The following is a 14,497-nucleotide window of genomic DNA, read 5'->3' on the forward strand; positions in this document are numbered from 1 at the left end:
GGTAAGGGCAAAATAATACACTGCTTAATTTCTGTTTTTGCAGGTTTTCATCAATACTAAATATATCGTTAAACTATATAAACATTTGTCAGAGGAAACATTGTCTTCTAGCTAAATGTAAATTAAGATTTTAGTTACCCAAACATCACTGATCAGACCTGTGTTTACTGATTGTTAGATTCAGATTAGATTGTGAGATGTTTTGATATTTTATTTTGGAATGTTGCCTTATCAGCGTTATAACTGCTACAAGCATCATTGGAGTGACACACGGAAGATGGTGGGGTTAGAGGTCACGCCAGGGGGCATTGACCAGATCGACCTCCACACCAACCGGGTTCTCTGTTCCTATGATTATCGTTGCATCGAAGGTTTTGCAGAAGTTTCAGACTACCAAGGGGGTTTCTGCATCATCTATGGAGGCTTCAGCAGACTGGTAAGTGTGTTTGTATGTATCACTCTGCTCAACCTGCCCATTCCTTAAACCTTTAACTAAATAAGAATGTATTCTTTCAGTTTTTTGTCCATCTTTCTTAGTTTTAATAAATATTTGCTGATTCAAATCTGCCTATGGTAAAAGTGATAAATCACAAATAATGCTAATCTGCTGAAAAAATGCACTTTGGAAACACATTCCCACTAGGGGTTGCATAGACTAGTCCACTAATACAATCACTAGTGGCTGCTGTGGGGATGTTGACTTGTCAGGATAGTGGAGAAAACAGCAAGCAGGTGAAGTAAGCAGATTAAATATCCTTTGTTAGACTATGCTGGGTAAATTATTTTCTTTAATGGAACGTTATTACTTTCATATTACTTTGTAGGAAGTGTAGAGGTGTGCCTGAGACTATATTTAAATTGTTTATAGGAGTTAACAGCACTAATAAAGTAGCACAGAAATACTGAGGTTCTTCAAAGACTATTGCGTGACTACTAATCAATTATTATTTTTTCATTACTGGTCAACTAGTACAAATTAATATTCTTGAAATAAGCACTGAGAAATATATATATATATATATATATATATATATATATATATATATATATATATATATACATACAGTGCATTAGTACAAATAATACATGCTTTGCACATGCTAGCCATATTTAGCCTATCAACTAGCCCTAGGCTGCATCTTGAATGTGTCTTGAATAGGTTGCATGTTAAATGTTGTATTGTTGATTTTTTCAAGTCAGGTTCCTGTGTAATTTGTATATTTGGTGAATAAAAATTAATCTCCTTTTCTGTTTTCTTTAGCACCTCTTTGCATCAGAGCACCGTGATGAGATCATCCGCAGTGCTATTGAGCATGCTGGGAACTTTATTGGGATAATGTTGCGCCTGAGAAAGGAGCCTTTAAGCTTTGAAGGCTTTGTCAGTGAGAGGCTCGGCAAGTATGGTTCAGACGAGAGCATAACGTCCCTTGCTGAGTTTGTAGTGCAAAAGATCTCACCACGACATGCGGTGAGACACACACACACACACACACACACACACACGCGCGCACGCGCACGCACACTTACTTAAACTTTGTATTTTTAAACAGGGAGGTATAAGTGTGTGTATTTTTAAAACAAAGTAAAGAAGATGTAAAAATGTATTTTAACCAATATCCCATTTAAATTTTGTTATTTTTCCACAAGGAGGAAACTTAACTCAAATAATGTTCTTTTCTGAATTCATTTATAGACTCTAGCCTCTTTTTTAAATTTTCTGAACAGCTTTTGTGTCCTCTTGTTGTAATATTTGTCCTCTTTCTGTTTGTACCTGCCTTGACTGTGTCAGATGTCCTACACTGATGATATTCAGCTCACTGCCCTTATTTATTAAAAGAAGCAATATTTCTATTCATAAAAATAATTTATATTGTTTTGTCTCATACGCTCAGTTAAATGGGATTTATTTAAAAAAAGTGCACATGTAAGTAATAAAGCTTACTACCAGTTGTTTATAGCAGAAGTGCATTTGCATGTCACTGCTCATTTCCTGGTGCCACGGGGAAATGAATCAACAAAAGAAACATTTTCTGAAGCAGAGATTTTGATCTTGATCAGTATAGTGTAGAGTTATTAAGCTGCAGCAGCTGCAGGGACATGGAATGGAGCCCCTTGGTATTAATTTAAGTGAATTAATTTTCTGCTGGTGATTTACAGCTGTTCTCAAACTAAATGTCGCAACCCCAGGTGGGTCACTTGATTTACAAATGGTGTCGCAAGATAAACTCTTAGTCTACTCTTTTGTTTCATTCATTTATTTTGCAAATTAATATTAGAAATATTGAAGACTAGATATCAAATTTTGTTTACTAATATTTTGAAATATTTTGACACACTCAGACAAGCCACATTTTAATGAATAGGATACTATTCAGACTATGTTATTTTAGCCTTTTTACTATCCTGCCATGCTGCACTAGCATAAATCAGCAGTAATGGACAAAATGGACAAATTTCCCTGTCCATCTACCTCTGCCAAAGAGTTGTGTCTCAAGTATTTATGTACTATTCTAGACTGTTATTGAGTACTAACACTAACCTTTTTTCTATTACAGTTAGTGTTTAATAACTTCTAAAGTTGCTTTAGAACTTACCTAAAGGTCTGTTTTGTGTACAACTCTTCTGGATTTTCTAGATTAGTAAATACTTTTGAATGTATGGTTAGAGTTTTCGATTTGAGACACAGCTCATGACAACAATCATAACAGTGGAAAATTTTAAGAGAGACAGAGCTCATCAGTGTGTTTAATGTTGCTGTGCAAAAAATCACTAAACATTTTACAGTTCATCTTGGAAACCTGACAGACAGGAATGTTTTGGATCTGATGCGCCATCTTGTGAATCTCGCTTTAAAGTCCTCCCGATGTAAATAAGATACACAGCCAGTACGTGAACTGTGCCGCTCAATCGCAATCGCTCAGTCAAGACACAAAATCATAGTCAAGTATAAACCAGGCTCCTCTGTATCACAGAGTGCTTATATTTTCTATAACCGCACTGGGACGTCTCACTGTTTGTATCACTCCACTCGTCTGTGTAATTCCACTTCCTAGTTACGGTTAGTACAGTGGTGTTAGCAATATCATCAGTGTACATGGCAGTGTACATGGCAGACACTCGCCCTGGGGGCTTGTGCCTATGGACAACACAGACGTGCCAATATTCAGTGTAACCGCATTCTTGTTTGTGCTATATTGCTTAAATAGCTACTTCTGTTTCGAGCCTCCTTCACCTGAAAATTCACTCGCTGCTGCTAAGGATGGCCCTGCATGGATTGCCTAAAGATCACCATGAGATTGCTGTGGATAGTACCACATGGACACCTTAAAAAACTTGCACTTGCTAAAAACAGTTCACGTGCAAGTCCCAATCATTGAACATTTGATAACTTCACTTTGATCCTATGCAATTAAAGTTAAAACTCTTAATGAAATAAGAAATTACTCTGATACTAAAATTCCTTTCAACATACTGCCTGACTCTATAGTATACAGATTATACATTATAGAATAGTGATGATTTATAATCGCTCACCGGTGTCACCCAGATGAGGATGGGTTCCCTTTTGAGTCTGGTTTCTCAAGGTTTCTTCTTCATGTCATCTCAGGGAGTTTTTCCTTGCCACTCTCACCTCTGGCTTCCTCATTAGGGATACACTTAAATCTATATCTGGATTTCTGTGACGCTGTAAAAGCACTATATAAATAAATTTGAATTGAAATTAGATTGAATAACAATACAACACTTCCCACTAGACTGGTAAGTCAGTGCAAGGAATATTCCTTTGGTTTTTAGTCACTTACGTTAGTGACACACTTAGTTACTAACCTAATAAAATGCTCAGATGTTACAGTAATCGTATATTATAAATCTGGAATTTGAAAGAAATGTGGGTTGTTCAAGGCTTGGGGTCACTGAAAATTCAGAAGTCCATTTGGGGTTGTTTGTCTTATAAGTTTTGGAATCTTGTACTACAATAATGCAGTCCGTTGGATCTTGTCAAAGGGAATGGGATTGGTCATGCCAAGAGAAATGACATCCAATGCTGTTGACAGGTTCTGTATGAAATGTTCCTGTAAACATTTTTGTTTGTGCACAGGGATTTTGCATAGGTATTTGTGTGCCTTTGCAACTTCTCAAGTAAATTTTATTTGTATAGTGTTTCTAACAATGGACACTGCATTAAAGGAGCTTTGCAGAAAGAAATAAATTCAGGATATAAATTTAAAATTTATAAATTTATCCCTAATGAGCAAGCCAGATGCAACGGTGGCAAGGAAAAACTCACTGAGATCAAATGTGGAAGAAACCTTGAGAGGAACCTGACTCAACCAGACTTGTGTATAATTGTACTGGATAGTGCAATTATAAACAATTCCTTTCTGTAACTGTGTACTACATGGTCAAAAAGTGCAACTGTGTAACCAGGAAATTCATTATAGGTTTAACATGAAGTCTATTTTGTTGAAGTTATCATTTTTTCACTGATGGAGACCTGAGTGCAAAACTGTTCATGCAATTGCAGTCCTAAAGCTATCATAGCAGTTGTAGTCCTAAGCCTTTGTATCAAAACTGTTCGTATCAGTTGCCGTCCAAAGCCATCTTCATGGTGTCTAAGTGGTATCATCTACCGTAATCACGTGTATCTTTAGACTGTCCATGTGGGACCATCCTCAGCAGTAGCAGTGAGGATTTTCACAAATATTAGTAGTGGCTTCGGAAGTGGGTATCTGTTAGGCTTAGGATGATTGACTATAGTATTGGGGCTGGCTATCGTGATCATTACCAAGTTGGACGATTTCAGTGTCTGACAGAAAATGTGGCATCTGAAGCTTTCGTTTCGTTTTTGCCTATTTTGTATCCTATAGGTTATGCTGTCTGACTTTGGAACAGAGCAACAAAACTTATTGCTCTGATGCTTCACTTGTCCGTGCTGCTTAACAGATAAAGCCATGAATGTCTTCACTTGCAAAACATGAAAGGGGGCTCAAATTAAGAAAATGAAACAATGTGTTGTTTATCAGGGCTACTTTGCTATATAAAAATTCAATAAGTATTTCTGATGCAGAGCACAATCATGCATAGGTTATATAATTTAAATTTTATAATGAGCTTAGACATAACCACATCTTTTGCACTACTGTCATACGATTCACTTTTTTATTAGAACTGCGTGCTAGTTGGCTCTGCACTGTAACAACCCATTGTGTTGTTCTTATAGTTTTTGTACTTTCTTGTGCCATCTGCACATGTTTGCACTGTGCACTTTATGTAAATATATGTAATGTCTCCTGTAGTTCTGTGTTTTGTTTTATTCACCTTGGTCCTGGAGGAATGTTTTCATTTCACTGTGTACTAACTAGCTGTATATGGTTGAAATGACAATAAAGCCACTTGACTAATAAAATGTTAGGTTTATTTACACTACTGACTTCAGTTTTGCAAGTGTTCCTGACCTTGTTAATGGGTAATTAATTAAAAAACAAAATGCTAGTGACTAGCAGCTACAACCGACTTGTATGTCTGGCCACTCCCCCTCCCAATCCATGTATGATGCTGTCGTCAATTGGCGATAGTTAGGGGGCATGATAGGACAATGGCATATTGCATGTGATTTCACAATTTTAGTATCTGCTCAGTATCTGCATTCGCAGGTTGCGGCTATCATGCTGACTTGAGCAAACACGTTTCACTTGGTTTTTTTTTTGTTTTGTTTTTTAAAACTGCTGGATGATTTGCATATGTACGTTAAAGCTGTGCAGAAACATGCACGCCAATGTACCCAAACCTTTGCTTTAATAACGCTGTGATTTTGTGATTTTTCTTTGCTAAAATTTTTGTCTGTTGATTTTTGCATTGTGTTTGGGATTGTTGTCTTGTTGCAGTATACACGTTATGTATGTAAATTCTTAAAAAAAAATTTGTCCATAATTTATAGAATACAGGTAATTTTTTTTTTATGCAGTTTGAATATCAATACTAACTGGTGATTTTTAACCAGTTGGACAAACTTGGCAATACTTTGAGGGTCATATTCTTCATATGACTTTTCCAGTGCCTTTTAACACCATGCAACTCTTCTTCCTTGCTGAAAAGTTGAAGGCGATGCAGGCAGACACCACCACAACCTCCTGGATTACAGACAAACTGACAGCTAAACCCCAGTTTGTGCGTTTGAGGAACTGTGTGTCGGACAAGGTGGTGAGCGACACGGGAGCTCCACAAGGAACAGTTCAGTCTCCTTTCTTGTTCATAGTGTACACCTCAGATTTTAACTCCAGCACCTGCCTTCTGCAGAAATTGTCTGATGACACTGGTGTAGTGGAGTCTGCTGTAGTGGAGCTGTACTCTGCTGTAGTGAAGTGCAGGAGTTGGAGTACTGAGCTGTGATTGACAGCTTTGTTGACAGCTCACAATGCAAAAAGTGACATCTTAGCAAGTGAAAATATCAGAATGTAGTCAGATTTATCTAGTATTTCCCATTATTAGATTACCATAATCCCATAATAATTACCATAATAGTTTTGTTCTATTGGCAGATAATTTTGCTCATTTTAAGCATGTATTTCTAGAAAGAAGCAAAATTATCTGCCAGTAGAACAAGAAAATGTAAAAGCTTAAAATGAGTAGAAATGTCTTGAAATAGGTTTAATAATCTTAAAATAATAATAAATACTCTATAGATTTGACTATATTCAAGATATTTTCACTTGGTAAGATGCCAGTTTTTGCAGTGCAGCGTGGCCAAAATAAAGGAGGCGGTGGTGTACTTTAGAAGATCCAAGTCCCTGCTGATCCCTGTGTCTATCCTTGGGGAGGACATGGAAGTGGTACTTCACTGTATTCAACAGGATGGTACACATTCGACTAGTCAGTTGTGGTGGGCACCATCTTTTACGCAGGCTGTACGTTGAGCTTGTGCCATCAAAGCAGGAGATTCCAGCAGACTAAACAAACTGATAAGGAAAGCTGGACAGGTCAGTGGGACCAAGCTGGACTCACTGAAATCGGTTTTGTAGGACAAGATGCTAAACTGCTGCTCATCATGATCAATGTCTCTCATCCCTAGTCATGCAGCAGAGCAGTTTTAGCTCCAGACTGATCTAGTCATGATGCAGCAAAGCCTAGTACACGGTCCTTCATGCCCACCGCTATCAGATTGTGCAACTCATCCACTGTGTGTTACCTGTGCGGTAACACAACATTTTTCACATTGTTCTTCTTCTTCTTCTTCTGGCTAGGGTGTCTACAGGTGTCTGTCAGCCCATAGAACTATCTGGTAAAAACACACTGATTGGGGAGGGTATAAGGAACATTCTGACCAAATTTGGGTCAAATGCTGCCAGTGGTCTAGCACCACCTTTGGGTGAGATTTTGGGCCAATTTGGAAGTATGTTTATGGTCATAGCTTTTGAACCATGTGTTCAAAGTTTAAAAGCCCTATGATGTACATTTCTCCCTAATTAGATTTTCTGCCATCCTGGATTTTGTCAAAAACTGTTTTTTTGCTACTCCTCCCACAAATTTTGTCCAATCATCATCAAATTTGGCACACGTCAACTGCAGAGTAAGCCTCACCAAAGTTATCAAAAGAATTTTGATTACTCCGAACTCTGTAATGGGCCAATGAAGCTGACGGCGATGCCGCCAAACAGGAAGTCAGGCTATATCTCAGTAAAGACTTTGCGCACTGACACAAACCTTGGTAGGCATTTTCAGGACCATGACCTGAGGCTATGCAACAAGTGCCACCTACTGGTCAAAAGTTACAACAACATGCTAAAAAATGCTTACATCTAACTGCCATTTTTGCTGCTCCTCCTCCTAATGTTGTCCAATCTTCACCAAATTTGGCTCAAATTTCAGGATTGTCTGAACAAAAGTTATAAAAGGAATTTTGATATTCAAAACCCGTTCTCCTGAAATGCACTTACAAATGCAAAAAATAGAATGTGAGGGTACACCCTCACATTCTCTTTGTAGCACTTGCCAGCACAAATGCTGTCAGCAATGCATTTACGTAGCATCATGAAACTTGAACTATCTTCAGGACCATGCCCTGAATGTACCCAAGAAGTTTTGTGACTCCACCACCTTGTGGTCAAGAACTGTAACAACTTTCATATTTTTCCTTATATCATTTGAAGAATTTGTGTTAAATTCACAGTTCATTTTTCCTGTAATTCCTTGGAGTATGCTGAAATGAACACACACAAACATCTGAAATTCAAGCATACTTCCTGTTGACCATCTTGGATTTTGTTAAAAACTGTTTCACTACTCCTACAAATTTTGTCCAATCATCACCAAATTTGGTAGACATCATCTTCAGAGTAAACCTCACAAAAGTCATCAGAATAATTTTGAATATTCTAAATGATTTGTCCATAATGGGCCAACAAATGACAGTGAAGCCGTCATCAGGACAGGAGGCTCTATCTCAGCAATGACTTTGTGCACTGACACAAAACTTGGTAGGCATCTTTAGGACCATGACCTGAGGCTATGCAACAAATGTCATGCCAGTGCCTCCTACTGCTCAAAAGTATCTATAACATGCCCAAAAAATGCTTAAATCTAACTGCCATTATTGCAACTCCTCCAAACTTTGTCCAATCTTCCCCAAATTTGGCTCACATCATCGTGAAATTCAAGTGTACTTCCTGTCGATCATCTTGGATTTTGTCAAAAACAGTTTTTTGCTACTCCTCCTACAAATTATGTCCAGTCAAACGAAATTTGGCATACATCATATTCAGACCAAGCTGGACAAAATTTATCAAAAGAATGTTGGTATTCCAAATGGTTTGCTCGTAATGGGCCAACAAATCTAATGGCGAAGCCGCCAAACAGGAAGTGAGGCTGTATCTCAGCAATGACCTTGCACCCTGACACAAATCTTGGTGGGCATCTTCAGGACCATGGCCTGATGCTATGCAACAGATTTTGTGACAGCCCCACTTACTGGTCAAAAGTTACAATAACATGGTGAAAATGGTTCCATCTAATTGCCATTTTGCTACTCCTACTCCAAATTGTGTCCAATCTTCACCAAATTTGGCTCACGTCATACTGAGCCCTTTCTAAACTTGCACAAAGTGGGCCCAGACTGATGAGAAAAGCATCAATACCTTAGACCTTTTTAAATTGCAAGAAGAAAAAAAAATTAGGTCAGAGTAGTATAAAACATGACCACAGGTCAAAGTAGCAACAGTCAATGTCACAGGTCACAGCAGTAGTGGCAGCTGCAGACTTTCAGCTTTATTTTAAGAGGTTCCACAAAAATATGGCATTTACCATTTAGGAATTACAGCCATTTTCAGCAAAGTACTTCCATTTTCAGGGGCTCAAAGGTATTTGGACAAAGTGACATAATTGTAAATATAACCATAATTTTTAATACTTGGATGAAAATCCTTTGCAGTCAGTGACTGCCTGAAGTCTGGAGCCCATGTTCTCAAAACTCAAATTCTGAGTTTCCTCCCTGGAGATGCTTTGCCAGGCCTTCACTGCAGCCACCTTCAGTTGCTGCTTGTTTGTGGGTCTTTCTGCCTTCAGTCTTGTCTTCAGTAAGTGAAAAGCATGCTCTATTGGGTTAAGATCAGGCGACTGACTTGGCCATTGAAGAATATTCCATTTCTTTGCCTTCAAAAAGTCTTGAGTTGCTTTCGCAGTATGTTTAGGGTCATTATCCACCTGCGCTGTGAAGTGGCGTCCTATCAGTTTTGTTGCATTTGGTTGAATGTGAGCAGAGAGTATAGCCCTATACACCTCAGAATTCATCTTGCTACATCTGTCAGCAGTCACATCATCAATAAACACCAGTGAGCCCGTTCCATTGGCAGCCATACATGCTCATGCCATAACACTGCCTCCACCATGTTTCACACGTGATGTAGTATACTTTGGATCATGAGCTGTTCCTTTCTTTCGCCATACTTTTCGCCATGACCGCACCTGGTCAATTAACTTCTTGTCAGTCAATTGTCCAAATACCTTTGAGCCCCTGAAAATGGAAGTACTTTGTTGAAAATTCCTAAATGGTAAATGCTATATTTTTGTGGAACCTCTTAAAATAAAGCTGAAAGTCTACACTTCGATCATATCTTGATTGTTTGATTTCAAATCCATTGTGGTGGTGTATAAAGGCAAAATCACAAAAACTCTGTCATTGTCCAAATACTTCTGGACCTGACTGTGTATGTATATGTATGTGTGTGTGTGTGTGTGTGTTTATTTATAATTATATATATATATATATATATATATATTAGATAGATAGATAGATAGATATATATATATAGATACATATTTTATTATATTTCTATATTTTGTGGACACATTCTAATGACAGTCACCTTATCACCTGCACTACAACCACTTTACTAACATTTGTTTCTATCTATCTATCTAAAGTTTTTCAGAACAACGCACAAAGTTTTCTCAGATTTTCACATGGTATATTTTTTTACTTCTAACATTTTCATGCTAAAAAAAACTGGAATTTTATCAAGAGATATCCTATTTTTCTTGTGACGTTCTTGATTATATTGGTGTAGTGTACTGTGATTTTCAGATTACAGTATACCATAAGAGCGGTGTATTATTATAGTCCAGATTTTGGGGCATAAAGTTTGATGTGCTTTATTTTCCTCAGGAGCCTGTCAAGAGGATCCTGGCCCTCACCGAGACATCTCTGGTGGAAAGAGACCCTGCTTCCTACAACATTGTCACCATCAAACCCTTTGGAGAGGTGAGCCATGCTGTTTATAAAGGAGCAGCTCTGTTCAAGAATTAATGTTTTGCTTGTTTGATTAGTTTTAAGTTTGATGTCATATAGATTTACGCAATGCAAATTATCTTCTTTTGTTATTTTTAGTGATTATTATTACTTTTTATTGCTTTTATTTTTTACTCATGTTTTATTTCTCTCTCTCTGTTTTCATTTGTTTTTTTTTAACTTTGCACCTTTTAAAATACAGTCTCGTCTCCTGAGTTTTCCCAAAACCAAAATTAGTATTTTATTTTTCTGTCAAGTTAATTTATTTATTTATTTGTTCCTTCCCCAGTATTCCAGTTCTATAATGAATGTTCTAGTGTTAATTTGGTTCCACTCTGCAAGGATATTTGTTGATCTGATGGTATTGGTGCTGTTGCAGGTTTTTGCGCTCATCTGCGATGCCGAGAACCCTCAGATATTCACAGTCGAGTTCATCAGAGGACAGATACGAAAGTACTGCTCCACAGATAGGTAACACACACTCACTCTCTCTTTTTCTCTCTCCCCCTTTCTCTCCCTCTCACTCACTCATGCTTTCATTTCAGTGATTTATTGTTTTTTCCATGCAGGAAATTTGCTTGCCCGAAAGAGTAGCACTTTTTGTGTTAGTTTTTTCCCCCCATACTGAGTTTGGATCAGTTTGAGTTCCTTTTTAAATTTCCACTGCAAATTTGATTTGTTTAGTTTAAGGTCTGTAAAATCATGCATTTTTGCTGTCTTGTGGACTTCGTAAATAAATGTAGTTGTATTAGAATGGTTCTGAATGGTTTTGAATGCAAGTGTACTGCCACCACTTCCCAAAAGGTAAGAAACAGGTGGACACTTCATAGAAGATTTCTCAATACGTCATAAATGCAAGTAAAGACAAAATAATATCATCTCCTCACTGGTTCTGATGCTTCACGTATATTTTGTATTAGTTTTGTCATGTATTTGACTGTGAAAGTGCAAAGGTTAAGGTAAACAGTATGATGTATACCAGTAATGCAAATGGCAATTAGTTAAATGAGATAAATAGAATTATGGTGCAGTAAGATGAGATAAACAGTAAGCATGTATGATTGTGATGGTTAGGTGTCCACATACTTTCGGCCATATAGTGTAATTATATAATTATATAAAACTAATACCAGTTACTATTACATGATCTGTTTGGTAGGTCATGTTACATTAGCTATGATAGCTAAACTAAATTTGGAAATGACACATTTGACTTTAGAAACATACTTTTCTGAACTTTTAATGAAAAGAAGACAAGCTTTAAGTGAGGCAGTTCTGTGTGTAAATGTAAATGTATTTCATGGTTTCAGCAGCTATATTTTGGAATTTCAACTCTTTTCTGACAAAGACAAATGGTTGTCACATGCTTAAGTCTAACTAAAAGCATTTTCTCTCAAACAACTCTCTCACACTCTCTCTCTCTCTCTCTCTCTCTCTCACTCACTCACTCACTCACTCACTCACACACACACACACACACACACACACACACACACACACACACACACACACACATTCTCGCTCACTCTTTCTCACTCTTTCTCTGTATCTCTCCTTTTTTTGACTCTGTAGGGACTCTCTGTTGGCCAGTCTATTGGATGGGGTGCGGGCTTCCGGTAACAGAGACGTGTGTGTAAAAATGGCCTCCACTCAAAGAGGGCAGCGCTGGGGACTTCTCAGCATGCCCGTTGATGAGGAGGTAGAGAGCCTCCATCTCAAATTCCTCGCTGCTCCACCCAGTATGTAGAGTGTTCTGAAATCATCAATACTTGTCACTAAAATCACTCATCAGTGTAGTTTTTGTTTGTTTGTTTGTTTTTATATTGATCTCATTATAGTTTTTGCACCCTTTCCACTTATACACTGCCCCTCTATTGTCTTGTTTGTTTTGTTTTGTTTTTAATGTAATTGCCTGGTTCTAGAGGCACTCTATCTTCTGACTGTATACATGTGTATGTATATGATCAGTAAGGAGTAAAACATGATGGGGTCTGCTACAGATGTGGCCTTTAAGAATGCACATTTTTTCACACGATTCATCAGGCGATACACCTGTAGGCACGCATCTTAGAATGTAAATTCATTTGTTTCACACAATATCCATCAGGTGGCACATGGAACAACATACTGTAGCTCAACACATGGTATAGGCTCAACGATGTTTAATGTGCTCCGCTGCTTGTTGCAAAACGGTTCTGAAGGAGGTTCACAGATCCGCTAGCCAAGCACAAGCAGATCATGGGCTTCAGTACAAGAAACAGCACTGTTTGTTTGGAAAAAGAGTATGTGCTATATACAGCATATGTCCTGGCAGAACAACTGTATCTGCTACCAAGCCGTGTTTGTTCAAATGAAACATGACTGCCCCCTACTGGTTGTGTCTTTACTGCACCCACAGTGTGCACGTGATCCTGTGTGATACTGCGTGAAATCGCAGGATCCCTTTTCCTTTGACTCGCATTCTCAATGGCCACATCTGTGTTATAGGCCTATAAGAAACACCAGGGTGGTGTGATGCATTGCAGTGTGATGCATTGCAATGCAAAGCAGAAGTACTGTTGCCACCCCAACTTCATTGTTTTCCAATAACAGGACGCCCTGTTTTATGTGTTTTATTCTTTTTATGACACAATAATTGCCAATGATTAACACGTCATGCTTTTATCCATGTTGGAAAAGTTACTGTCTATTATGAAGTTCTGACCCTTTATTAGCCAATTCTTATAGAAATTAGCCATTCTTATAGAAATGATATTGTAGAACAAGTGTATTAATATCAATCTGTGATGTGAGTTACAGCTGGCACTACTGTCAGAGCCATGCTGTTATAGAAAATTAGCACCTTAGCACCTTCTGACCAGTCAGATTCGAGAATACAGTGCTTTATTATAACAAAAATTCATTTGGCTTGACTGATCAGGAGTAGGGCAAAATCATGCTTATGATTACTAAAATAATGCAGTTTTTTTTAACCAGTTTATCTTTTTGAATATGTATTTGGATATGTATTACATCAACGCTACAGATGGTAAGACAGTATGGACTATATTTGGAATAAAGTTGCAGATATGTGCAGTTTTATGTGCAATGCAATGCTGCTGCAACATCGGGCTGAGGTAGTTGCAGTGAAATTGCTAACTATATAATAAATATTTGTAAATATGGGGGTAATATGGGGGTAATACGGGTATATTAACAGGAATGTAGAGGGTGTGGGATCCAAGGTCTAGTCTTAGGTGTTGTCCTGGTTCATTTGCCAAATGTCATAAAGTGGCCAAGCTCAAAACCTAATACAGTCTTCATGAAGATATACAGTATATTAAATCTCTGTAACATTTGAAAGTCTGTGTATTTAGACAGACAGTATTGCTATATAATTGAATTGAGGTTATCTATACTTGAATGACAGTGCATATTTAACTCTAAACCTTTTAAATATTAATAAACGATCGTTATTTTCTTAAGGAGGAAAATGACATCTCAGGAAATATTTTTAACTGTCTTTTTTTATGTAGATGGAAATTTTGCTGATGCAGTGTTCAGATTCAATGCCAACATCTCCTACAGTGGAGTTCTACATGCAGTCACTCAAGATGTAAGTTACCTTCAATCAGGTATTTAGACTCCAACATAGATTAATTAAGAAATGCACTATAATTAAGCAGTTATTGACATTTAACCTTAACAGTTCAGTTCTGGATCTTGACATGAAGCTAA

At 37.6% G+C, this 14,497-nt stretch overlaps 1 protein-coding gene across 3 annotated transcripts in view; it reads left to right on the plus strand.

Moving 5' to 3' along the window:
* The window catches only part of LOC113541200 (dnaJ homolog subfamily C member 13), a 154,212-nt gene that overhangs the window by 52,037 nt on the left and 87,678 nt on the right, over positions 1-14,497 (plus strand). For all 3 annotated transcript variants that reach the window (XM_026938046.3, XM_034298136.2, XM_026938043.3), the window contains exons 6-11: positions 236-436; positions 1,262-1,468; positions 10,658-10,753; positions 11,160-11,251; positions 12,353-12,519; positions 14,296-14,375. In XM_026938046.3, the coding sequence (XP_026793847.3) occupies positions 236-436; positions 1,262-1,468; positions 10,658-10,753; positions 11,160-11,251; positions 12,353-12,519; positions 14,296-14,375 (843 nt within the window). The remainder of the gene's footprint in view (positions 1-235; positions 437-1,261; positions 1,469-10,657; positions 10,754-11,159; positions 11,252-12,352; positions 12,520-14,295; positions 14,376-14,497) is intronic.

Source organism: Pangasianodon hypophthalmus, chromosome 22, assembly GCF_027358585.1.
Source record: "Pangasianodon hypophthalmus isolate fPanHyp1 chromosome 22, fPanHyp1.pri, whole genome shotgun sequence".
Taxonomy (NCBI): domain Eukaryota; kingdom Metazoa; phylum Chordata; class Actinopteri; order Siluriformes; family Pangasiidae; genus Pangasianodon; species Pangasianodon hypophthalmus.